The following is a 27,672-nucleotide window of genomic DNA, read 5'->3' as shown; positions in this document are numbered from 1 at the left end:
GCCTGCAAAAAGGGGATACAATGCATAGAGGGGAGAATGGTACATGGGAACAGCATATAAAATTAACCCCTTCATCCCAAATACGAAATAGGGGTAACCAGCCGAGCACACAGCCTTTATTAATGCGCTGATTACCCCCATTTTCTTCACAGCGATCAGTCTGCCCTCCCAGATCCATTCCCAGTCTCCTCCCCCGCTTCAAAGACGGACATGTGCAGTGCGCGAGTGGCGCGCGATCGAGTCGCCATCCCTTTATGTCAGTGACGCACGGAATACCTGTTCGGACAGGCATGCGCGGTGTGTGAGTGGCGCGCGATCAGGTTGCCATCTCCTGACGTCGGTGACGCGCGCGGGACGTAGCTCCACCCCTAGACATAATCAGGCTGCACAATAGGGCGCACCTGCGCGACCCAGCAGCCTATCAGCACACACCCTCTAGTTACGCCCCACTTCCCATTGGTGGGAAGTTCCTCTTATATCTGTTCAGCCCAGACTATCATTGCTGAGCATAATCTTGTGTGACGCCTTGTGCCTTGCTTGCCTTGTTCCTGATCTCCCTGCTGCCTGACCCTGCTTCGTTACTGGACTCCTCATCTCTCCAATTCTGGCCTGGCTACGTACGACCATCCTGATATCTACAACCCTGACCTTGGCAAAGTACCCCGACGATCCGCTACTCTCCAATCCTGACCTTGGCTAAGTATTCCCAACAATCCACTACTCTCCAATCCTGACCTTGGCAAAGTACCCCGAAGATCCGCTACTCTCCAATCCTGACCTTGGCAAAGTACTCCAACTATTCGCTACTCTCCAATCCAGACCTGGCAAGTATAATGTTAATTCTACCTTCCGTAGTCCTGACCCAGCTCGCAAGACTAGTCTACATCCTAGGCGCGCCCGCGTGGCTGTGGGTTTGTGTTTCTCAATTCCCTACCTCAGCACCGCGGTCGCGCTTTGTTTGTGGTGAGCTACGCGTTACAATAATCACCTTTTGGCTGTAGTTTTATAATTGTACACAATACCTCAGAACACGCACAGTGTTGCGTATTTCTCTATTAACCCCCGGTGCGCTGCGTGCGTGCATCTCTGTTTTTTTCGTTGCATGGTGAGTTCGCCTTAGGGCGTTCTCACACAGGAGTGACTGGGAGTACCTCTACACATCCAGCAGCAAGAGGCTTATTCTACTTGACAATGCTTGAGAGTACGAGCGCAGCGTCTCTGCTTCCATTTTAAATTGCAATATAGTCGATTATTGAAGTTTAAAATATACAGCTGAACCCCGTTATAACGCGGTGCTTGGGGTCCACAGAATGCGATCGTGTTATATGCAGATTGCGAAAAATTATGATTACCTTATTATTCACAAGGGAGGGGGCCGATGTGTGCAGCAGAGCTCGGTGTGAAGCAAGCATAAGAAGGGTTCTAGGCGGCTGAGTAGGGAAGTTGTGCCTGACGTCTGGTGTCTTGCGCACGCGCCGGCCGCACCATTAGTGCCCATGCATGGTGCATGCGCAGAGGACAGTGGCCGTTAATGACACCATGGCGTCATTTGACGCTGGAGCCAAGGGGGAGGATACAGGCAGCACGCGCCCTATCAACAGGCGCATGAAAAGCAGGGAACATAGAAAACCGGGATCTGCCACTTATTTCATTGGGAGCCACTATCAAACTGCGTTATAAGCGGATCGCGCTATAACGGGTTGAGCAGTAGTGTGTGTGTGTGTATATATGTGTGTGTGTGTGTATATATAATGGATATATTACTGTATGCTCATTTGCATGTCTTAGACAGGTCTGCAACCCCGCCTTTCACCATTATCACCCCGCACACAGCACTTCCACTGCAGCAAGGGATTCTGGGAAATGACATGCAAATGAGCACACTTTTTGCTTCAAAACCATTCAACATGGTATATATATATATATATATATATATATATATATATATATATATATATATATATATATATATATACACATATATATAATATACATATACATACATATATACATATATATATATATATATATATATATATATATATATATATATATATATATATATATATATACATATGTATATGTCTGTGGGTGGGTTTTCTGGCTATGCACCTTAACCTTGGCTGTGCTCAAAGCTGTGACCATGCAGCAAGCTTAAGCCTATAGGGAACCATGTTAAAAATGGTTTTTGAAGCAAAAAGTGGCACTGTGTTCTCATTTGCATGTCATTTCCCAGAATCCCTTGCTGTGTGCTGGGTGATAATGGTGAAAGGCGGGGTTGCAGACCTGCCTAAGACATGCAGATGAGCATACAGTTGTATTTACATTTATATATATATACAGTGTTCGACAAACCTATACATTTGCACGCCCCGGACGAGTGGATTTAACATCGTGGCGAGCTCCTATTGGCCCAAGCAGCACACGTGTGGTACTAGGTGGCGAATAGATTTTTTGGTGATTTGTTGACCACTGTGTGTATATATATAGATATATATATATATATATATATATATCTATATATATACACACATACACATATATATTACAGTCATGTGAAAAAGAATGTACACCCTCTTTGAATTCCATGGTTTTACATATCAGGACATAATAACAATCATCTGTTCCTTAGCAGGTCTTAAAATTAGGTAAATACTGTACAACCTCAGATGAACAACAACACAGGATATATTACACCGTGTCATGATTTATTTAACAAAAATAAAGCCAAAATGGAGAAGCTATATGTGAAAAACTAAGTACACCGTTAATGCTTCCATAGGAATTAAGATGCTAAGTAGCAGACAGGTGCTGCTAATCAAATGCCCTTGATTAATTGATCATCAGCAAGTGTGACCACATCTATAAAAGCTGAAGTTTTAGCAGTTTGTTGGTCTGTAGCATTCAGGTGTGTGTTAACACAATGCCAAGGAGGAAAGACATCAGCAATGATCTTAGAGAAGCAATTGTTGTTGCCCATCAATCTGGGAAGGGTTATAAGGCCATTTCCAAACAATTTAAAGTCCATCATTCTACAGTGAGAAAGATTATTCAAAAGTGGAAAACATTCAAGACAATTGCCAATCTTCCCAGGAGTGGACGTCCCAGCAAATTCACCCCAAGGTCAGACCGTGCAATGCTCAGAGAAATTACAAAAAAAAACGAGAGTTACATCTCAGACTCTACAGGCCTCAGTTAGGATGTTAAATGTTAAAGTTCATGACAGTACAATTAGAAAAAGATTGAACAAGTATGGTTTATTATATATATTTTAACATGCGCTTGTGGGGAACAATATGCGGGCAGGACCACGAGATGCCTTAAAATCAGGATCATGGAGCATCTCCGCCTTATCGTGAAGAAAGATCAGAGTCAGCCTGTCCCTGAATATTTTTCAAACTGCCCGAGGGGAAGTATTGATAATTTCATGTTTCAGGGTATCGGACATATCCCCTTTATACCTAGAGGAGGAGACAGAACCAAGGTCTTAGATCAGCGAGAAGCCTACCGGATTTTAACATTAAAAACCAGAACAACACTTGGGCTAAATATTGATTGGGACTTGGGTCATTTCCTTTAAGTAACTTTCATACATTTCAGTAGGGTCGTTATCACTATTTACACCAGGTCTTCCTTTCCCTCCCCCGTTCCACCACCCCCCTCTCCCCATTCCCTATATAGCAGACTATCAGTGATATTTATATATATTTTTTTAGCACTTCAATAATCGACTATATTGCCATTTACAATATATAGTCTATACTTGAATGTCTTATTTACATCTTATAGTTACATGTTGCTAATCCTGCATTCTACATTCCATGTATCAATACCGCTTTTATTTCTATTATCATTTTTTTTAACTGGTTTGTCTATACTTTTTTTTTTTTAACTTGTAATTTTTATTGAAGTAATGTACAGGTACAAATCATAACGTGGCATAAACCCACCCAAGGGAGGTACATATGACATAGTCTTTCAAATGAATACAGTGTATGTGGGATGACGACAGCACAACACAAGACGAGACTAACTTAGACAGCATCCATCTTTCGGTGTCTTGATATCTACCGTAGTATCCGGAGACGTATAACTCACCGCTGGATGATGGGGGAGTGTGGGGAGAGACATAAGGGAGGGAGGATGTAGGGTTGGGGGAGGCATGTCTTCTCGTTGAGGTGAAAGCGGCTCTCGGAGGGTGCTTCTTCAGCTAGGACCACTAAGACCTATTTATGTCAGCCCATGTACGTGTACGTACACCTGCTGTCGAGGATCTTCTATGACCTGTTTGCCGATTCCCTGATGATTTGAATAACAAGATGGAATATAGGCTGGACCTGCCAAAGGAGAATGCATCTAGTGCTATCAATGCCAAATTGTGGCCCGTTCCACCCCGGGTATGTCTGTTTGGGCCAACCAGGGTAACCAGATCTTTAGATAATTGATGCCAGTGTCGTTAACTAGACTCTGTAACTTTTCCATCTGGCAGATAAACCAAATCTTGTTCCGAATCTTGGGGATGGAAGGAATCACGTTAAGTTTCCATACTGCTGCGATCTCACATCGGGTTGCTAGGGCAAAGTGCCCGATTAATTTGTTGTTTGCTCTTGAGAGCCCCTCTAGCGGTCTGTTCAGCAAATTGTCTATACTTTTTAACAATTTTTTTTAAGTGTTAATAATTTAAATAATCTGATTATTATAAATTATAATATAATTTAAATTAGACTTAAATTTAAGTTTACTCTGTTGGGGTTTATTAGTGTTTAGTATTGTATGTCTTTATTTATATAGTGCCAAAAGTGTACTCAGCGCTTCACAAAGAATACAGTACGGGGAATTATAATAATACAATAAGTGCAGCAAAATCAGACAATAGGAAAGGAAATCCCTGCCCCGAAGAGCTTACAATCTAAGGTTTGAGAGGAATTTACAGAGACAGCAGGTGAGGGAATAAGTGTTGTAGATGGCTGTGCTTAGTGAAGGGATTTAATTTTATATATATATATATATATATATAGAACACAAAAATGAAAAGGACAAAGACAACCCCCTTGTTAGCACTCTAAATTACACCTAAAGAAAATCTACTAATAAAGATTATATTGCAAGAACCAGATGCACTGCAGAGTCAGAAAAATGAACAAGATTTTATTGGAATAACAGCAAGACACACTAACTTAAAAACATGAATATACTAAAGACAGCCTAACAAAATATATGTATCAAAAATATATTGGATAAAAGGGGGACTGTTAATCTAGTGAATGAATTCTATTTTACCTCAAAAAAACTAAAATGTGTCTAAGTGAATATAAATTGTAACACAAAAGTAGTTTAATATAACCCTTGAAGGTAATACAAAATATTATAAATCCCTACTGGCATGAATGCCTAATAGAGAGATATATGATGGATTGTGGCATGGAGGAAAAGTATATAATCAATGACCCAGTATACAGCCAGAAAAAATAATATATTACCAAAAATAAAGGGCCTTTCTCTCCCCCCTTTATTTTTGGGCCATTGATTATATACTTTTCCTCCATGCCACAATCCATCATATATCTCTCTATTAGGCATTCATGCCAGTAGGGATTTATAATATTTTGTATTACCTTCAAGGGTTATATTAAACTACTTTTGTGTTACAATTTATATTCACTTAGACACATTTTAGTTTTTTTGAGGTAAAATAGAATTCATTCACTAGATTAACAGTCCCCCTTTTATCCAATATATTTTTGATACATATATTTTGTTAGGCTGTCTTTAGTATATTCATGTTTTTAAGTTAGTGTGTCTTGCTGTTATTCCAATAAAATCTTGTTCATTTTTCTGACTCTGCAGTGCATCTGGTTCTTGCAATATAATCTTTATTAGTAGATTTTCTTTAGGTGTAATTTAGAGTGCTAACAAGGGGGTTGTCTTTGTCCTTTTCATTTGTGTGTTCTATATACAGCTAAACCCCGTTATAACGCGCCTCGTTATACCGCGATTCGGTTATAACGCGGTTTTCCCGTGGCTCCCGTTTTTAAAAAAAAAAAAATAAAAAAAATTTTTTTTTTTTGCACACTGCACACACTGCACACACTGCACACACTGCACACACTGCACACACTGCACACACTCACTGCACACACACTGCTCATTGCTCACACTGCCACACTGCACACACACTGCACACTGCACACACACTGCTCATTGCTCACACTGACACACTGCACACACACTGCACACTGCACACACACTGCTCATTGCTCACACTGCACACACTGACACACTGCACACACACTGCACACTGCACACACACTGCTCATTGGACACACTGCACACACACTGCACACTGCACACACACTGCTCATTGGACACACTGCACACACACTGCACACTGCACACACACTGCTCATTGCTCACACTGCACACACACTGCACACTGCACACACACTGCTCATTGCTCACACTGCACACACACTGCACACTGCACACACACTGCTCATTGGACACACTGCACACACACTGCTCATTGCTCACACTGCACACACTGACACTGCACACACACTGCACACACACTGCACACTGCACACACACTGCTCATTGGACACACTGCACACACACTGCACACTGCACACTGCACACACACTGCTCATTGCTCACACTGCACACACTGACACACTGCACACACACTGCTCATTGGACACACTGCACACACACTGCACACTGCACACACACTGCTCATTGCTCACACTGCACACACTGACACACTGCACACACACTGCTCATTGCTCACACTGCACACACTGACACACTGCACACACACTGCTCATTGGACACACTGCACACACACTGCACACTGCACACACACTGCTCATTGGACACACTGCACACACACTGCACACTGCACACACACTGCTCATTGCTCACACTGCACACACTGACACACTGCACACACACTGCTCATTGGACACACTGCACACACACTGCACACTGCACACACACTGCTCATTGCTCACACTGCACACACTGACACACTGCACACACACTGCTCATTACTCACACTGCACACACTGACACACTGCACACACACTGTACACTGCACACACTCCTCATTGCTCACACTGCACACACTGACACACTGCACACACACTGCACACACACTGCACACACACTGCTCATTGCTCACACTGCACACACTGACACACTGCACACACACTGTACACTGCACACACACTCCTCATTGCTCACACTGCACACACACTCACACACACTTATAGACACTCACAGACACTCACACACACTTACGCACACTCACGCACACTCACAGACACTCACACACACTTACACACACTTACACACTCACAGACACTCACACACACTTACACACACTTAGACACTCACAGACACTCACAGACACTCACAGACACTCACACACACTTACACACACTTACACACACTTACACACACTCAGACACTTACACACACTCACACCCACATACACACACCCATATACACACACACACTTTCTCTCCCATATATACATACACACACACACTCTCTCACTCTACACAGACGGGGGGTGGGGTCGGAGCAGAGGAAAGGCCGCGACCAGCACCACCACCCGCTCCCCCTCCTCCCGCGCAGGCAGCGGGAGCGCCAGGGACAGCGGTGGGGAGAAGAAACCCCCCGCTACCACCTCCATGCATGCAGCGGGATCTGAGGTAAGCGGCGACCTGAGGGACATCCCCGCTCCCATCTCCTGCCCCGCGGCCTGTCCCGCGGTGACAGGGGGAAGCGGGGACAGGAGGGACATCCCCGCTCCCATCTCCTGCCCCGCGGCCTGTCCCGCGGTGACAGGGGGAAGCGGGGAGCGGAGGGACATGCCCGCTCCCATCTCCTGTCCCGCGGGATGAATATGCGCTAAAGCGCGGCGGCCATTTTTTTTTCTCGCGACCCCGTTAGTAACGCGGTGGTCTCGGGGTGGACCCCGAGACCCGCGTTATAACGGGGTTTAGCTGTAGTTGTTATTATCCCCTAGCACCAACAACCTCTATAACTTTTCTAACTGATTTAATTTGGGGTTTATATTTTATTTTACCCCTATAGTCAGTATTAATCTGGGGGCTTGATTTAACCTTTAATATTAGGTGTTGAGCAACTTTCCTTTTTTGTGTGTTTTATATATATATATATATATATATTTATATATTTATTTATTTTTATTTATTTATTTTCCTTTTCTATTTAGTTCTTTAAGGCTTTTCATCTAGGTTTGGTATGGAGGCTGTCAGTATTCACATTATATATGAAACAAATATATAATCGCCGCGCTTCTCCATGTAAGGAGCACGCAGCTGGCGAAGGGATTGGCCATACAAATGTGAAAAACAGAAAGTGAATCCTTATGATAAAGGAGACTTTTGGTTTACATCCTTTGATCAAATAATGCCAAGCCTGCTAACCACATCAAGGTTAGTCTCTATAGCAGGTCCCTACACTAAATACATACTAATGTTGTGTGAAATAAACCCAGAAGGGGTTAATATATCCAAGCATATGCTTATATAACACAGTGCAGTTAAAAGATAGTCACATGTCTGCAAGTAAAGTGAATAGTGACATACAGGGACCTTGCTGGGAGATTATATACCTAGAAGAAGGGGGGGCTGGCCTCCCACAAGCCGCCCAATAAGCAGTTGCAGGTGATTGGCCAAATATATTAATTACACCCTAATAGTGTTGCCCTCTAGGAGCGTGTGGCTAAGGATTAAAATCGGCCTAACAGAAAATGTAAAACAAATATATAATCGCCACGCTTCTCCATGTAAGGAGCATTTTTTCTCCCTTTGGGATAGCAATAAATGGGGAATATATATGGTGTAAAAATCTACACTGGCGACACACTTTATTCGAGCTCGGCTAGTCCCACGAATTCGGGTATAGCCGGGTGTATTGAGGTTTGTGACTGTTTTCTGCCCGAGTGCATTGGGTTATTTTCCAGGCAGGGATTGAAGCATTTTATTCCCTCTGGCTGCAATACTGCACAGTATATATATATATACTGCATTACAATTCATGAATTTATGCCATCTGGTAGACACGCGAAGCATTGCAGCCTATTAAATCCTAATCATTATCATTTAACAGATCAGCCGCCCGTCAGCCAGGCATGAACCCAGGCTGGGAAGGCAAACGCAACGGGGCTTGTCAGAGGTGAGGAGCGGCGCATTCCAGGTATCTGCCAGGTACATACTGGGTATTTGCTCGAATAAAGTGTGTCGGTGCAGTATACAGTATGATAAAGGAGACTTTTGGTTACATCCTTTGAGGGAGAAGCGCAGGGAGTCCCGGCCACGCTCAATACCACACTCTGGGCACGCTCCCGCTGCTGTGGGAGTGAGGTATCTCTCCTTCCCACCTCAGTACCGGGATCCTGTCAGGTTTGCGGGCAGCATGAGCGTTACAGTATTATCCCTGATCGATACCCCGCATGTGTATTATCCCTGATCGATACCCCCGTCTGTTTATTATCCCTGATCAATAGCCGCCAGTGTATTATCCCTGATCAATACCCCACCTGTGTATTATCCCTGATCAATATTCTGCCTGTGTATTATCCCTGATCAATACCTAGCCTGTGTATTATCCCTGATCAATACCCCACCTGTGTTTTATCCCTGATCAATATTCTGCCTGTGTATTTTCCCTGATCAATACCTCGTCTGTGTATTATTCCTGATCAATATTCTGTGTATTATCCCTGCTCAATACTATATTTTGCCCTTATCAATTAACCTATGGCACATGTGGGCGGCAGCGGTGCACAATGGGGGAGGAGGCAAGGAAAGAGGAGTGTGTGGCAGAGGTGCATGAGGGGGAGGGGCAGCAGCGGTGCACGAGGGGGGGCAGCAAAGGTGCTCGAGGGGGGGCAGCAAAGGTGCACGAAGGGGGAAGCAGCAGTGGTGCACGAGGGGGGGAGCAGCAGTGGTGCATGAGGGGGAGGGGCAGCAGTGGTGCACGAGGGGGAGGGGCAGCAGTGGTGCACGAGGGGGGGCAGCAAAGGTGCACGAAGGGGGGAGCAGCAGTGGTGCACGAGGGGAGGGGCAGCAGTGGTGCACGAGGGGAAGCAGCAGTGGTGCATCAAAGGTGCAAGAACGGGGGGAGCAACAGTGGTGCACGAAGGGGGAGCAACAGAGATGCACGAAGGGGGAAGTGCAGGAGTGGTGCATGAGGGGTAGGAACATCCGTGGTGCACGAGGGGGGAGCAGCAGTGGTGCACGAGGGAGGAGCAGCAGTGGTGCATGTGGGCATAACAGTGGTGCATGAGGGGAGGTGCAGCAGTGGTGCACAAGGGAAGATGAGCAGCAGTGGTGCACGAGGGGTCGGGCAAGCTGTGGTGCACAAGGGGGCGGAGCAGCAGTGGTGCACGAGGGTGAGGCGCAGCAGTAGTGCATGAGGGGGGCATAGTAGTAGTGCGCAGGGGGGGCATAGTAGTAGTGCGCAGGGCGGGCATAGTAGTAGTGCACAAGGGGGAGGTGCAGCATTAGTGCACGAGGGGGCGGGTGGTGGTACACGAGGGGGAGGCGCAGCAGTGGTGCAAGAGGAGGGGTGTAGCATTAGTGCATGAGGAGGGACTTAGCATTAGTGCACGAGGGGGGCGTAGCATTAGTGCATGAGGGGGGACGCAGCATTAGTGCATGAGGAGGGGCGCAGCATTAGTGCATGAGGGGGGACGCAGCATTAGTGCACGAGGGGGACGTAGCATTAGTGCACGAGGGGACGGTGTGCGGTTCTCTCGGTTACCTCTGTGATGATGGGGGAGCAGCATTGCTGGTTCCACTCTCCCTGACACTCCCCCTGCCGGGAGCAGCCATTTTTACACCAGCCGCAGCCCATGAAGCGAGGTGCACGCAGACAGCGGCTGCAGGTCAGGAGGTGACGACACCCGGGGCCTGTGACACTGACCTGTGTCACCTTCAGGGGGAGCCAGACATGCAGACAGTGACACCTCCATCCTACCCTGCAGCTCTCTACTATTCCTGTACTGATCACACACACACACAGCGCTGTCACTGCATCTCCATCCTACACTGCATTCCTCTGCTATTCCTGTACTGATCACACACACACACAGCGATGTCACTGCACCTACATCCTACACTGCATTCCTCTGCTATTCCTGTACTGATCCTACACAGACACAGACACACATTGCTGTCATTACACCTCCATCTTACACTGCAGCTCTCTGCTATTCCTGTATTGATCCTCCCCCCCACCCCACACACAGACAGCACTGTCACTGCACCTCTCAGTCCCACCCAATCAGATAACCCTCCCCCCGTGTGTCTCCCCCAAAGTCCTGCTCACCTTATTCCCGGTGACAAAGAGCAGGTTGTCTCCGATGCGTGTGACATCGCGTGACACTGGGTGAGTGTCACTCAGGGAGAAGTTGAACAGAGTGAGAGGGTTACTTCCACGCTGCAGGACCACCTGACAGAGAGCACAGCTATGACATCATATTGTAACTGAGCACAGCTATGACATCATATTGTGATAGTGACAGAGCTGCAGATCCGGACACAGAAGTACATGTGACACGGTTTCCCCCTCCTCCACTCCATGTGGAATTGTTCCATTGGATTGAGGTCAGGACTGTGACTGGGCCACTCAAGAACATTCATTCTCTCCTTGTTCCACCGCTGCAGTGCGGCTTTGGCTTTGTGCTTCGGGCCATTGTCCTGCTGAGATATGAATTCCCTCCCAGTGTCAGTCTTGGCTGAACTAGAGCAGGTTTTCCTCAGGGATTCGCCTGTACTTTGCACCACCCATTCTCCCCTCTATCCTGACCAGCTTCCCAGTCCCTGCTGCAGAGAAGCGTCCCCATAACATGATGTTACAACCACCGTGCTTCACAGTTGGGATGGTGGTGACTGGTGATGTGCAGTTCAGCTCGCGCCAGACGTAACGCTGGGAATTTAGTTCAATTAAGTTTGCGAAAAAAGCATATAGATGATACTGCAGACACGTGGGAAAAGGTTTTGTGGTCAGAAAATGCAAAACACTGCACATCACCCAGTCAACACCATCCCAACCAGGGCCGCCAACAGGGGGGGACAGCCAGGACAGGTATCCCAGGCCCGGAGCCTGCGGGGGGACCGGCTCTCCCTCAGCTGCCTGCAGACCTCTCCCTCCCTGTGTTACACGGCTGGCACGTGACGGCCCTCTCTGATGCACGTGGGGCAGAGTGGGGAGAGGCCTGCAGGTGGCTGAGGGAGAGCCGGGTCCCAGCCGTGACCAGCAGCCGGGCCTGACCAGAGGTCGGGCCCAACCTGCAGCACTTGTCTCTAGGCCCGACCTGAGACAATCCCCAAGGTCTTAAATACATATATATGGGGGGAGTGGGGGTCTTTTATTATGTATTGTGGGGAGAGCGTTTAAAAAAAATATGTATTGGGATCTTTTAATAGGTATTGGGGGGCTGCAGGGGTCTTTTTAATATGTATTTTGTAGGGGGATTGAGTGAGAGTGGGGTAATTGATAGAAGGCGGGGGGGGGGCGAGTGAGAGGAGAGAAGGGGTGAGGGAGGGAGTGAGGAAAGGAGGAAGTAAGAGTGAGACGCAGGGGAGAGAAATACATTTGAGGTGGGGGGAGAGTGAGGGGGTGAATGGGGAAGTGGGAGTGAGACGGAGGGGAGAGAAATACATGGGAACAAGGGGGGTAATAGAGGGGGCTCGTGAGGTGTAAAATGGGGGGGGGGGCTCGCAATACCGCCGATACATGGGTGAAGAGGGCCCTGGATGTAACTCTAGTCCTGGGCCCCGGGAAATCTGTCTGTGGCCCTGATCCCAACTGTGAAGCCCGGTGGTGGTAACATCATGTTATGGGGGCGCTTCTCTTCAGCAGGGACTGGGAAGCTGGTCAGGAGAGAGGCTGGGCCGGTGCAACCACTAGGTGACTTAGACAATCACCTAGGGCGGCACATTTTGTGCGGTGGGAGTGGAGGAGGGTGACGGGTGTTGGGCACAAAGCAGGGTGGCGGCAGAAGTGGTCGGTAGTAGAGACAGGCGATGGCGTGAGAGGAAGACGGGGGCCGTGGGAGCAGAGCAGGGTGGGCAGAGGAGGACGACAGCCGGGAGAAGCATGTCCAACCCAGCAGTCTTCACTGACTTCCGATGTCTGCCGCTGGGACAGTGCAGGTCCCCCGAGCCATCCTCCTCCTCTTCCGCCCTGCTCCGCTCCAGCTGTGCTCCTTCTTCCTCTCCCACCACCGCCTGTCTACCACCGACCTCCTCTCCCGCCGTCGCCTGTCTCTGCTGCCACCCTGCTGGAGGAGGGTGGTTGAGAGAGGAGGATGGGGGAGTGAGAAACGAAGGTGAGAAAGGAGGAGGAGGAGGGGGCAAGAGAGAAGCTACTGTGTAACATTTAAAGAAAAATCCAAAAGGGGTTGGGGGCGCAGGGCTAAAGGGTAGGGGTGTGCAAACGTTTGCAGCAGCGCCCCACCCTGCCTCCTGCCCCTGGTGCTCGTGCCCCCTTTACCTCTGTGTTCCTGGCATCAAATGACACCGCATGGTTATGTGACCCCACGGTGTCATTTGATGCCGCGTTGCCATGGCGACACGTGAACACAGCTGTCTGAATCTCTGTAAGTTGAGATTGCAGAGGCCTCATGCAATGTCCCTGCATTGCCGTGGGGAAGAGTGCGGGGCCTCTGCAACCGCCGCGCCCCCTAGAAAAATCTCGCGCCCCCAATTTGCGTCCCTCTGTCCTAGGGGGTCGAATACTCCTGCACCGGCCCTGGATAGAGGGGAGAATGGATGGTGCAAAGTACAGGCGAACCCCTGAGGAAAACCTGCTCGAGTTCAGCCAAGACTCTGACACTGGGAGGGAATTCATATCTCAGCAGGACAATGGCCCGAAGCCCAAAGCCAAAGCCGCACTGCAGCGGTGGAACAAGGAGAGAATGAATGTTCTTGAGTGGCCCAGTCACAGTCCTGACCTCAATCCAATGGAACATTTATGGCGAGACTTGAAGATTGCCGTCCATCCACGATCCCAAACAAATCCTTATCAGATCTGGATCAATTTTCAAAAATTGGCAAAAATGTCACCATCCTACTGGGCAAAGCTACATGGAGACTGTGACGACAGCCTGTCTCAGGTTATTAAAGGTTACACAAATCACTGGGTCGAACTGAACGAGTCTTAGATATAATAAAGTATATTTATTCCTTTGGATAGGTGAACACACGAATAATACAGTAACAGACAAGAAGTACACTTACTTTGGGGTTGGGGAATGAGAAGTATGGAGCATAGCAATTCTCTCGCAATCAAGCAGCATTCAGATGATAAATTGAAGACACGGGATAAAGGGGAACAACAGTTTATAAACCTTTTGTGCCCTATCCTTAACATTGAGTGCCGTGGATTGGTTTTCAATTACCTCCAGCCACTCGTTAACGTGGGTACACTTTTTTGACACATGCCCCCCTGCTAGTTGGTATATGCGCAGTAGAGCTCTGGGGTCCCATTTCTATAACCCCTCCTCGATATCAGGAATGCCAGCCAGTCTACCAAATGGAATATCTGGCAGGAAACCCTTTGTTGTGAGGTGTGAAATGGAACACTTGACGACTGCTCTGGTTTGAGTAATCTCCACCCTCATGCAAACAGTGGAGGTGACAAAGTCCTTTGAAACATACTCAAGTCCTAGACATTGGGTCGCCTTTCTGGCCATATGCTAGAACGAAGAAAAAAAGGGGGAGTAAAGGATTAGAAGAGATTGACCTATCTTACCAGTAATGAGATAACTTAATGGAGTATCTAGCTGTTTAATAAAGGTGTGATGATGAATTGACAATTGTTTGTAGTCAAATACTCACACGGCCCTGTGTGAGCACATATGTATAACGGTATCTTGCTTCTGACAGCTTCTTCTTAGCCCAAGAGGCTGGTTAAGTTCGGATGGGAATGGAGGGGGGGGGGGGGGTTAAAATATTAGTAATCATAAATTACTTACACGGCCATGTGTAAGCTCAATCCTTTGAGAGGTTACTATGAGGTGCCTCTAGTGGACCCGTCCGTGGTAATTCCCGTGGCACCGTGTGTTCAGCTGCTGGCGGGCAGGATGTTGGATGGGGGTTCCCCTTCCCTCACACGTTCCAATCCTCCCCCCCTCCCCGGTTCAGGAAACGGGGATGTGTGGGGTGAGATGATAGCAGGGGGTCAGTGACAATCTTTGGTCAAAATAGAAGTTTATTACACATATAAATGGAAAAAACACTCACAAAATGATGTTAAAAAACCCCGTGGCACTCCTGTCGGCGTGGTAGCAGGTCGCCTTCCAGCTGCGCTGTCTTCCGCGTCCGGGTTCAGAAGTGATGGGAGCTTCTGACGCGGCTGTGACTGCAGTCTGCTTCCACTGGCTACGGAGGCCTCCAATGTTCAGAAAGATGTGCGAATTAGAGCAACGCGTTTCGCCGTTCAGGACGGCTTCCTCAGGCTCAAAATGGCCATATGCTACCCTGGTATGCAAAGGAATTTCCTCTGGGTTTTACCCATACCTTGAAATACAGTATGTTGGATAAAACATGAACATATTAAAATATCCGGTTCCGTTAGGTCCAGCCGGTCCAAACTTCCCAGTTCTCAATGCCGGAACTGGGACACCCTATGGTCCAATTTGCAACGTGCTACGACCTGGGAAACCGGAGATACACAAATACCCTCAGGGTACCGGGTGGCAAAATCCACCACCGTGAGGATGTAGCGCTTCCCTGACCTGCTAGGAATCATGAGGGGTCCTATCAGGTCCATCGCTGCCTTTTGGAAGGGTTCCCCTATTATCGGTAGGGGTCTCAGGGGTGCCTTCACACGGTCGCCCGCCTTACCTACTCGCTGGCAGGCATCACAAGAGCGGCAGAAATTGCTCGCATTTCGGGATGCCCCCGGCCAGTAGTAAAGCTGCAATAACCGGGCTCGTGTCCTGGTGACCCCCTGATGTCCCGCTAACGGAATAGAGTGAGCTACCCGTAACAATTGCTGTTGGTACCCCTGGGGCACTACTAGCTGTCGCTTACCGGTCAATCCCTCCTCTATCCCTGGGTTCCCTTCTTCTCTATACAGGAGTCCCTTATACCATAGGCAGCGCTCAGTGCCCTCCTCTGCCTGAGATTCGGACGCCCGAAGTCTCACGCCGGCCAGGGTAGGGTCTGCCTTCACTGCCTCTCTAAACTGGGCTCCTAAGTCTGGCCACCCCCCAGTCATGTCATTGTCAGGGGAAGGGAACAGAGTGAGGGGGAACAGTAAGTCAGCCTGTGGTTGCAACTGATCCTAGCTTACCTCCCCGGGCTCCTCTGCGCCCTCCGCTAACGTTGGTCCCAAAGGCTGGGGGACTGGCGCGGCCGCCGCCGGCATTGCCGTGGTCTGGCTCCGGGTAACAGCCGCCACTGCAGCGGGCTGGGGCACATGGTCGTAGGTGCAGGTCATCGGTCCCAGGTCGTTGCCCAAAAGAATGTCGGCATCCAAACCGGGTAAAACTCCCACCTCCCGCACACCCTTGCCCACCCCCCCAATCCAAAAAGATTCGGGCCACCTGCAGGAAACGTGGCTCTCCGTCGGCCACAGTGATCTGCATCCCAGGGCCTGGGATCAATTTTTTTGGCCGGACCATATCAGGTCGGACCAGGGTCACTGCGGCTCCTGAATCCAGCAAGCCGACTGCTTGCCGGTCACCGACTCTGACCGGGGTAAGATGTTTGCTCCGGCCGTTCGTCTGCTGCAGGTCTGCGCCGAGATGTCCTCCGCTCCTGGCTGTAGGCACCGAGGAAACCGGGATAGGGGCGACATGGGACGTCTCGCTGGGAGTTGTTTCCATGACCGGTCCTGGTTCTTTGGTGGAAGCCACCCGCACGCGGGCTACCGGCTTCGCAGCTGGGGTGCGTTGCCCTCGATAGGGTCTGTTGGAACGCAGGGGTTCCGGGCAATCTGGTCTGAGGTGACCAGTGCTGTTGCAATTGTAGCACCGGCGCTCATGCCGGAGCTCTCCCGCCTTCTGTGACCCGCTGCCCGCAGGTGGCTTTTGGGTCCACTGGGGGGTACTCACAGCTTTCTTGGCCGGCACCGGCGTGGTTACCGCTTTGGCTGGTACCTTGGCGGTCATCTGGGACCGGCTGACCACATAGTCATCGGCCATCCTCGCCGCCTCTGTGTAGGTCTTGGGTTTTTTATCATACACCCAAGCTGTCACCGCCGGCGGGCACTGCTGCATGAGCTGCTCCTGAAAGAAGAGGTCCAGCAGGCATTGGTAAGTCCTGGCCTCAGAGCCCTCCACCCAGTGTAACCCGTACAAAGCCATGCGGGTCACATAAGTGATATAGGTCTCCTGAGGGTGCCTCTCCTCCAGCCGGAATTTACCCCGGTAAGCTTCAGGGGTAAAACCGTGTTGAAATAGCAAAAGTTCTTTCAGGTGGTCAGTCATCAGCGAACTCCTCTGTAAGCGCCATCAAGGTCTGTTTGGCCAAGTCGGAGAGTAGCAGGTCCAGGCGGGCAACCCTATATTCGGGAAGCACCTTGTACCGCCGGCACTGCGTCTCAAAGTTCCTTAAAAACATGTCGATCTGGTCAGTGCCTTCCACGTACTTGGTTAGACTGTGCTTGTCCAGTTGGAGTTCATCTTTGCGGGGTTGGACCGGGGGGCAATAAGCGGGTCTGTTCACTACCATTGAGAGAAACTTTAGCCGCTCCTCCGCTGTCCCTCGGTCTCCCCACGTTGTAATCAGTGCCAACATTTCAGGGGTAAACGAACTGGTGGCCGCAGCCATCAGTGCCCTCTTGTCGCACTTGTCCCAGGAGGTGCACTTGTCCCCTCCCCGGGATTCTGCCGCTCCGGCACTGGGTTCAGTCCCTAATCTCCGGGCGGCTGTACAAGGGCGAGCTGAGCCGTATCCTGGGACTCTGCTCGCTCGGTTTCATATGCTGTGATTGCGGCAATCATGTCCTCGACCTCTTGGTCCACATATTCCAGTCCATATTCACGGCACTTGTCTTTTAGCTGATTTCTAGTCTTCAGGTAATAGGCGTTCTCCGTTTCACTCATGGTTCTGGGTTGCAGCAGGTGAGGTGGTGTGACAACTTGCGTTACTTGTTGCACTAACGTGTGTTCAATATCTTTAGACCCAGGAACTCGCAATTACCATCGAGTCCCCACTATATTACAGTATCCCGCAGAACACTAGTAATACAGGTCCAGTTCAATCCCGCCGCTGCCACCAGTTAACTTTAATAGCCTGTGATGATAGCCTGTCTCAGGTTATTAAAGGTTACACAAATCACTGGGTCGAACTGAACGAGTCTTAGATATAATAAAGTATATTTATTCCTTTGGATAGGTGAACACACGAATAATACAGTAACAGACAAGAAATATACTTACTTTGGGGTTGGGGAATGAGAAGTATGGAGCATAGCAATTCTCTCGCAATCAAGCAGCATTCAGATGATAAATTGAAGACACAGGATAAAGGGGAACAACAGTTTATAAACCTTTTGTGCCCTATCCTTAACATTGAGTGCCGTGGATTGGTTTTCAATTACCTACAGCCACTCGTTAACGTGGGAACACTTTTTGACACATGCCCCCCTGCTAGTTGGTATATGCGCAGTTGAGCTCTGGGGTCCCATTTCTATAACCCCTCCTCGATATCAGGAATGCCAGCCAGTTTACCAAACGGAATATCTGGCAGGAAACCCTTTGTTGTGAGGTGTGAAATGGAACACTTGACGACTGCTCTGGTTTGAGTAATCTCCACCCTCATGCAAACAGTGGAGGTGACAAAGTCCTTTGAAACATACTCAAGTCCTAGACATTGGGTCGCCTTTCTGGCCATATGCTACCCTGGTATGCAAAGGAATTTCCTCTGGGTTTTACCCATACCTTGAAATACAGTATGTTGGATAAAACATGAACATATTAAAATATCCGGTTCCGTTAGGTCCAGCCAGTCCAAACTTCCCAGTTCTCAATGCCGAAACTGGGACACCCTATGGTCCAATTTGCGACATGCTACGACCTGGGGAACCGGAGATACACAAATACCCGTAAAACCGTTTTACATTTTAATGCACAAATCTCCGCTGTAAATTAAATCACGGTTTTTCACTAAATCCCCATTGAAAATAACGGGCTTCGCCGCCATAGACTTTCAATGGCAAACCGCCGCCATTGGCGGCTATGGGAATTCCCGCCATAGACTTTCAACGGGGCGATGCCGCCGTTGAAGTCAAAGGGAGTTTTCCGCCATAGCCGGTCAATGGGGTTTGGCCGCCATTGGAGTCTATGGGAAAAGTCCCGAACTTTCAAGGGGGTCCATACTCCGTCGGGTTGGTCCAAGAGGGTCAAGGATGGTTCTGCAGCGATGCCGGAGCAGTGGCTACAGATACCCCAAACCCCGATCCTCTGGGCCCTCCGGAACCGGAGCTATGGAATACCAAAATTTAGCTTTTGACACTTAGCCGTTTTCCTGAGCCGGTTCTGCCGCCGCCATTGGAACCTATGGCGTGGCCCGCTCTTATTGGTTCGACCCTTATTGGGGGTCCAGGATACGGGGACCCGGTTGTGGTCGAGTGGGGGGAAGTCTAGGAACTAGGGACAGAAAGAATTTTATTCCTAGGGGCCCTAGAACTGTTTATTCCCACGCCACTTGTCGTTGAACTTGACTTGTTAGTGATCAAAGCTCTCCTATTGAAAATGTATCCGCTTTGCGGTTAAGCGGTTTGGACGGCAGCCAACTCGTTCCTGGAAAGCTCTTTCAAGGATTTCTCCATTGAAGTCAATGAGCCCATTGACTTACAATGGGAAACCGCCGCTCTCCCTCTCGGACGCCATCTGCTGGTCTTCTCAGGAACAGGACTCCACAGCAAGATTCGCCATTGAAATACATGGAGCTCCAATGGCGGCCTATGGACCCTCCAAAATGGTGCCTGAAAAGGCGGGAAAATTTACACAAAGAGCTATAATCATTAAAGGACTATTAACCCTTGTGTTCCCGGATGGAACCTAGTGTGTATGTGATGCAGACACTGCCTAAACCAGATGTTACAACAGAACAGGGGAACAGGGGAATACACATTTACATGTCATAACGGGTAAAATCACAATCCTGGGCCTCAGCCCAGTTAACCTCTTGTCTCCCTGGTGGGGTCAGGGGATGGCCAAATGCGGTGTAACTTCTTTAATACCGGGCCACCCCCTTTCTCCCTCTACAGAGACTGATCCAAAAAGACCCATAGCAGTAATTGCTGCAAAAGGGGCTCCTACCAAGTAGTGACTTAAGGGGCTGCATACTAATGCAACATAGGCATTTCCTTTTGTACATTTCCTTTGCTGACATTTAACCTCCTACTTATATAACAGTTCAGTTTAATCACTACAGCTTTGTAGCTTAGAATAAAAATAGTTCGTTTGACAAAATACGCATACATTATTTGTAATTCAACAACATGGGACATTATGGGGGGGGGGGGCGAATACTTCTGCAAAGCACTGTATGTGGGTGTGTGTGGCACAGTCAGACTGTCCCTCTCCCTCTCACCTGCAGGACTCTCCCGTCAGAGGTGCCCAGGTGCCCGATGGTCAGTCTTTCCTGGGATGTGACGTACACGGACGTGAAGAGCACCCCATCCATGTGCCCGTTAAATAAATCCATGTGGTACAAGGGCAGGTCCACGAGCGTGGGGACATTCCAACAGCTGCGGTCAGGTACAGGGGCCGACAGGTTCTGGGGTCAGAAATCAGATCACCAAATTAGAGGTCAAACCGACAGGGGTCAGAGGTAAAATGGTCACCTCATCGTGTCACTGTTCCGTGTCCCCCCCCCTCCTGTCTCGGGTCCCCCGCTCCTGTCCCAGGTCCCCCCCCTACTGTCCCGGGTCCCCTCCATCTGTTCTGGGTCCCCCCCCCCTCCTGCCGTGGGTCCCTCCTGCCCTGGGTCCCTCCCTCCTGCCCCGGGCCCCTGTATATCAGGAGTAAATCTGGGCTTTTAAAGGACACGCAGGACAGTTTATTATAGAAGAGTAAATAGCAACCGGTCTGAACCGTTCCCTCCCCCCACCCAAGAAATCCATATACTGACAGCGTCCCCCTACTCGTCACACCCCCTCCTCCATACCCTGGGCCCCCCACCCCTTCCTCCATACCCTGGGCCCCCCACCCCTTCCCTCACATTATAGGGGCAGTACATCTCAGGCTGGAAGTAGTGCAGCCCCCTTAGCCGCCGCTCGGACTCCACGTTACTGCAGCACTTTTTCATGCTGCGGTAGATGGACATGTTGATGAGGTTGAGCGGGAAGGCGCAGAGCGCTGACCTCATGCGGGGACGAATGCTCTGCGGGTCGCTCTGCGCAAAGGCTGCGAACAGCACAAGTTCTTCAGGGTTCAATCCCAGTTCCCCCGCCAACGAATCTCCCACGGGGGCCACGTGTGCTGCCTGAAGGATGTTGAAGTTCTCCGTTGGCATCAGCGGCTCAGCGCTCCGCCACCGGCGCTTTGGCTCAAACCGGCACTCGAGAACCAGCTCCTGGTAACTGAGAGGAGGGAGAGAAGAGGGGGGGTAGAGAGAGTGAGGGAGGGGGAAAAGAGAGACAGAGCGAGGTGGGGGGTGTAGAAAGAGAGCGAGGGAGGGCGTAGAAAGAGCGAGGGGGCGTACAAAGAGAGCGAGGGGGGCGTAGAAAGAAACCGAGCGGGGGCGTAGAAAGAGAGCGGGGCGTAGAGAGCGAGGATGAGGCAGAGAGTGAGGAGGGCTGTAGAGAGCGATGGGGGTGTAGAGAGAGTGAGGGAGCGTAAAGAGAAAGCAAGAGGGGGGGCGTAGAGAGACCACGAGGGGGGCATAGAGAGCGCGAGGGGGCCATAGAGAGAGCGAGGGGGCATAGAGCACGAGGGGGCATAGAGAGCGCAAGGGGGCATAGAGAGCGCAAGGGGGCATAGAGAGAGCACGAGGGAGCATAGAGAGAGCACGAGGGGGGGCATAGAGAGAGAGCATAAGGGGAACGTGTAGAGAGAGCACGAGGGGAGCATAGAGAGAGAGAGCGCGAGGGGTCATAGAGAGAGCGAGGGGTCATAGATAGCAGGGGGGGCATAGAGAGCAGGGGAAGGCATAGAGTGCCCAAAAGTGGCGTAGAGAAAGCGAGGGGGGGCATAGAGAGAGAGAGAGAGCACAAGGTGGAGCGTAGAGAGAGAGATGAAGGGGGGGCATAGAGAGAGAGGAGGGGGCGTAGAGAGAGAGAGAGGAAGGTGGGCCTAGAGCACACGAGGGGGAGGCGTAGAGAGAACGCATGGGGGGTGTAGAGAGAGCGAGGGAAGGGCATAGAGAATGAGAGAGTGTGAGGGGGGCACAGACAGATAGGAAGAGGGCATAGAGAGAGGAAGGAGGGCGTAGAGAGAGCGCGAGGTGGGGCGCATAGAGAGAGAGCAATGGGGCGTAGAGCGCGAGGGGTCATAGAGAGAGCGAGGGGTCATAGATAGCAGGGGGGGGGCATAGAGAGCAGGGGAAGGCATAGAGTGCCCAAAAGTGGCGTAGAGAAAGCGAGGGGGGGCATAGAGAGAGAGAGAGAGCACAAGGTGGAGCGTAGAGAGAGAGATGAAGGGGGGCATAGAGAGAGAGGAGGGGGCGTAGAGAGTGAGAGAGAGAGAGGAAGGCGGGCCTAGAGCACACGAGGGGGAGGCGTAGAGAGAACGCATGGGGGGTGTAGCGAGTGCGAGGGAAGGGCATAGAGAATGAGAGAGTGTGAGGGGGGCACAGACAGATAGGAAGAGGGCATAGAGAGAGGAAGGAGGGCGTAGAGAGAGCGCGAGGTGGGGCGCATAGAGAGAGAGCAATGGGGCGTAGAGTGAGAGGGGGCATAGAGAGAACGCAAGGGGGCGTAGAGAGATCATGAGGGGGTATAGAGAGAGCACGAGGGGGGTATAGAGAAAGGAGGGGGGCATACAGAGAGGAAGGAGAGCATAGAGAGAGAGAGAGCACGAGGGGGGCGTAGAGAGAGGACGGGGCGTAGAGAGAGTGCAAGGAGTGGTGTAGAGAGAGGAAGGGGGGCGTAGAGAGAGCGCGAAGGGGGCATAGAGAGATATAGCGAGAGGGGCGTGAGGGGGGCGTAGGCAGAGCGTGAGGGGGGCGTAGAGAGCGTGAGGGGGCATATAGAGCGAGCAAGAGGGCATAGAGAGAGAGCGAGGGTCGTAGAGAGAGAAAGAGAGAGCGCAAGGCGTAGAGAGAGAGAGCGTGAGGGGGGTGTGGAGAGAGAGCGCAAAGGGGTTGACATAGAGAGCTCAAAAGGGGGCGTAGAGCAAGAGAGAGAGCAAGTGGGGGCATAGAGAGAGTGAGGGGGCGTACAGAGAGAGAGAGCGAGGGTAGGGCGTAGAGAGAGCAAGGGGGGCATAGAGAGAGCAAGGGGGGCAGAGAGAGAGAGAGGAAGGGGGCAGAGAGAGGAAGGGGGCATAAAGAGAGAGGGGGACATAGAGAGAGAGTGCGATGGGAGGTGTAGAGATAGAGCGCAAATAGGTGGCGTAGAGAGAGAGAGAGGGGGGACATAGAGAGAGAGCTCGAAAGGGGGAGTGTTGAGCAAGAGAGAGAGCAAGGGGGCATAGAGAGAGAGTGCGACGGGAGGTGTAGAGAGAGAGAGCGCGCGAGGGGTGACATAGAGAGAGAGCTCGAAAGGGGGGCAGAGCAAGAGAGAGGGCAAGGGGGGCGTAAAGAGAGAGCAAGGGGGCGTAAAGAGAGAGCAAGGGGATGTAATCAGAGAGCACGAGGGGAGGGCGTAAAGAGAGCGAGAGGGGCATAGAGAGAGAATGAGGGGGCATAGAGTGCAAAGGGGGCATAGAGAGAAAGGAAGGCGGTTGTAGAGAGAGAGGGGGTGCATAGAGAGAGAGCACGACTGGGGGCATATAGATAGAGAGTGCAAGGGGGGGCGTAGAACGAGAGAGCGCGAGGGGGAGGCATAGAGAGAGAGAGCAAGGGGGCGTAGAGAGCGAGGGGAAGAGAGAGAGAGAGTGAGGGGAAGAGAGTGAGAGAGAGAGATGGGGGGTGCATAGGGAGAGAAGAAGGGGGTGTAGAGAAAGCGCGAAGGGCGTAGAGAGAGAGGGAGTGGGTAACGAGTGAGGGAGTGGGCGGGTAGACAGAGAATGAGTGGGGTGGTAGAGAGAGAGGGAGTGGGGGGGTAGAGAGAGAGGGAGTGGTGGGTTAGAGAGAGGGGGGGGTAGAAAAAGAGGGAGTGGGTAACGAGTGAGGGAGTAGAGAGAGGTAGTGGGGGGGTAGAGTGAGAGAGGGAGTGGGGGAGGTAGCGAGAGAGAAGGAGTGGGGGAGGTAGAGAGAGGGAGATGGTAGAGAGTGTAGGAAGGGGTAGCGAGAGAGTGGGGCACAGGATTGGTAAGCATACCCAAGTTGATCACCTCTGCTCAGATCCCCATGGCCCCCCCTCCTCCTCACACCTCCCACTCCTCTTACCTCCTCATCTCCCCCTCCTTGGCGCTCAGGCGCACCACCCTGCTGTGATAGGCTGTGCCCCCCGGCTCCTCTAGCTGCACCGTCAGGAAGTAGACAAAGTACTCAGTGCGAAAGGTGTGCAGATAGCGGATGGGGTAGGAGTCCCTGAACTGGGGGAGCACCGTCAGTGACTGAAACCCGTCCGCGAAGCCGTCCTCAGTGAAGAGCAGGCGCCGAACCGACACGGACGCCGGACTGTAACTTCCAGCCACGAGGGAATCCACTGACGAGGCCAGGAAGAAATAGACCGCGTGTCTATTGGTCACCACTGTGAGAAGGGTCCCCAGTGGGCTGGACACACAGTCCCGGCACAGGAGAGGGGAGTTCTCCATCTTGTTGAACAGACACTTGGAGTCGGCGATCTTGGCGCCCGTGAGCTGGTGCAGGAAGCAGAGTCCGCGGAGAGAGGAGCCGCAGCTGTACAAGATATCCTCTTCTGTGTCCAGTACAAGGACTCGGCTCTCTGTGTCCTCGGGCTGGTCCGGGCGGGCGCTGCCCATCTTACACTGGGAGCACTGGGAGCACTGGGAGCTGTTGGTAGGTCCAGTGGTGACGCTCTGCAGGATTCGCAGGTCGGATCCGTGCAGAACTTGCAGGTGGTTGGTGATGGCCACGAAGACCAAGGGCTCCTGTCCATCCTTGGAGATCAGGTTCTGAATGGGTCCATGGGCCACATAGTTAGGGAGATCGTACCGGAGGGTGGGGTCCAGAGAGGAGCTGCGGGGTTCATCTGAGCACTTCCAGGGGTATGCCAGGTGACCCAGGAAGAGGAAGGAGAGGGGCAGGAGAAGGGGGCAGAGGCTGCCCATCATGGTGAGGTGAATGGCACACTTTCTGACTTCAACCCAGCGCGGGGCACAGTGACACAAGGAGGGCTTCTATAATATGGGACCTGGAGAGAGAGGGAGAATTTGAGGAGCAGAATGTCCTGCCCTAGAGGTGCCATGCTGTGTATCTGTGCCAGTCCTGCCCTAGCAGTGCCAAGAGTGTACCTGAACCAGTCCTGTCCTAGAGGTGCCATGCTGTGTATCTGTGCCAGTCCTGTCCTAGCAGTGCCAGAAGTGTACCTACACCAGTCCTGTCCTAGAGGTGCCATGCTGTGTATCTGTGCCAGTCCTGCCCTAGCAGTGCCAGAAGTGTACCTACACCAGTCCTGTCCTAGAGGTGCCATGCTGTGTATCTGTGCCAGTCCTGTCCTAGCAGTGCCAGGAGTGTACCTTCACCAGTCCTGTACTACAGTTGCCAGGCTGTGTATCTGTGCCAGTCCTGTCCTAGCAGTCCCAGAAGTGTACCTGCACCAGTCCTGTCCTAGAGGTGCCATGCTGTGTATCTGTGCCAGTCCTGCCATAGCAGTGCCAGGAGTGTACCTGCACCAGTCCTGCCCTAGAGGTGCCAAGCTGTGTATCTGTGCCAGTCCTGCCCTAGAGGTGCCAGGCTGTGTATCTGTGCCAGTCCTGCCCTAGAGGCAGGTGCCAGGCTCTGAATCCCTGCACCAATCAAGTCCTAAACTGCACAGGGACTCCCTTTAAAGCCAATAGGTTCTGTGTGAGTATGTGCGGGGGGAGGGCTCGGCATGCCCACATGTCAGTGGGGGTTCGAGGGGGCTCAGCATGCCCACATACCAGTGCAGGACACGGGCGACGCATGCTGGTGAGGGGGCTCCGCGTGCTAGTGTGCTAGTGGCACGTATTTCACATGCATGTGACCGGGGCCCTCCCATGTCGGCGGTCTTGCGATCCCCCCCCCCATTTCATAGCTCGCGAGCCCCCTCTATTTACCTCCCTATTCCCATTTTTTTTTCTCCCCTCCGTCTCACCTCTCCCACCCTCCATTAAATACCCCACTCTCACTCAATCCCTGCCCCCCTGCCTCACATGTATTTTCTCCCCTGCATCCCACTCTTACTCACTCCCTCACTCCCCCTGTCAATTACCCCACCCTCTCAATCCCTCCTCACACTCATTCCTTCTCCCTCACACAATCCCCCCCCACAAAATACATACCAAAATATCCGACCCCTCTAAATACATACAAACACATCCTCACACCCACAAATATATACAAACTGCCCCAACCCCCAATAATACATATTAAAAAAAAAAAAATACATAGAAAAAAAACTTAATACACAGAAAAACACTAATATATATATATAAAAAAAAAAACAATACATAGAAAAAACCCCAATACATATAAACCCTTAGCTTGGGTGTCAGGCCTCTCTGGTCGGGCCCGCTGGCAGCAGAGGGTCCGGCGGCCGCACAAAGCAGTTGGGCTGGACCTCTCGTGACCGCCTGGTCCCGGCTCTCCCCAAGTTGCAGGCCTCTCCCTCACTCTGTCCTATGCCGAGCGTCTGACGTTGCCATGGCAACGCGTCTCCAGATGCCGGCTGAACCACGGTAAGTGCAGTTTACAGAGGCCTTCGTCACTTCCCCGGCACTTAATTTAAGTGCCTTCAGGAAGCACGCGGGCCTCTGTAAACCCCGCGCCCCTGGAGTTAATCTGGGGGCACACACCCAGTTTGCACACCACTGGGTTAAGGAACCCCAACCGTCTTTATAGCATGTCTGAGATCAGATGCACTGTAAGTGTAACCCCCCCCCCCCCCCCGCAATGGGGTTATGAGATTGCTGTGAGGAGTTAATAGTGGGATAGTGTGGGTTGGGCCAACCCTGTGTTGCCATGGGGATACTGATGTCAGAAGGGATATAAAAGATAGGGAAGGGTCTGGAAGTTCAGGTTCCCGGAGAGCAAGAAGAGAGGAGTCTCGAGGAGATAATAGGGATGTTCATAAAGTAATAGCACAGACCAGGCCCTCCTGCTTTATTATGTGGTAGATAGGGACAGTGCTCCTCTAAGTTAGGATCCCAGAAGAAGGCTGTCACAGGAGACCAGGACTATCACACCAGGGATCAATTAGCCAGACAGAAACACAAGAGTTTCTAAAATTAATTAATTGAAAGAGAGATATCCAAAACTATACAGATAAACAGACAACACATACCCAACTGGGGATACGCTGCAGAACTAGTTGCAGGGCACCCTTGCAGATATTTCCCCTGTCCTTCTTTCTTCACAGTGCTGTCATGGACTGGTTTTCAGGTCTGGGACCAGCACTGGCAGCTCTGAATCTGCAGCTGGAACT

At 50.9% G+C, this 27,672-nt stretch overlaps 1 protein-coding gene across 1 annotated transcript; it reads right to left on the bottom strand.

Annotated features, from left to right (window-relative positions):
- Window positions 1-3,237: 3,237 nt before the first annotated feature.
- Window positions 3,238-27,672, bottom strand: LOC142468059 (macrophage-stimulating protein receptor-like). The gene is made up of 7 exons (XM_075574146.1): window positions 27,532-27,672; window positions 24,489-25,419; window positions 21,219-21,579; window positions 20,589-20,774; window positions 11,365-11,487; window positions 10,798-10,968; window positions 3,238-3,461 (listed from the first exon to the last, which is right to left on the bottom strand). Exons 2-7 carry the CDS (start codon window positions 25,337-25,339, stop codon window positions 3,456-3,458), a joined length of 1,698 nt encoding a protein of 565 aa, XP_075430261.1. The 5' UTR covers window positions 25,340-25,419; window positions 27,532-27,672; the 3' UTR covers window positions 3,238-3,455.

The sequence above is a fragment of the Ascaphus truei genome, chromosome 17 (assembly GCF_040206685.1).
Source record: "Ascaphus truei isolate aAscTru1 chromosome 17, aAscTru1.hap1, whole genome shotgun sequence".
Classification (NCBI taxonomy): domain Eukaryota; kingdom Metazoa; phylum Chordata; class Amphibia; order Anura; family Ascaphidae; genus Ascaphus; species Ascaphus truei.
This window is presented reverse-complemented; position numbering and strand designations above follow the sequence as displayed.

Coding starts and splice junctions, on each gene's coding strand:
- LOC142468059 (XM_075574146.1), bottom strand. CDS start 25,339: ATGATGGGCAGCCTCTGCCCCCTTCTCCTGCCCCTCTCCTTCCTCTTC. Junction 20,775..21,218: donor AGATGTACTGCCCCTATAAT/GTGAGGGAAGGG, acceptor TTCTGACCCCAG/AACCTGTCGGCCCCTGTACC. Junction 10,969..11,364: donor TCTTTGTCACCGGGAATAAG/GTGAGCAGGACT, acceptor CTCCCCCTGAAG/GTGACACAGGTCAGTGTCAC.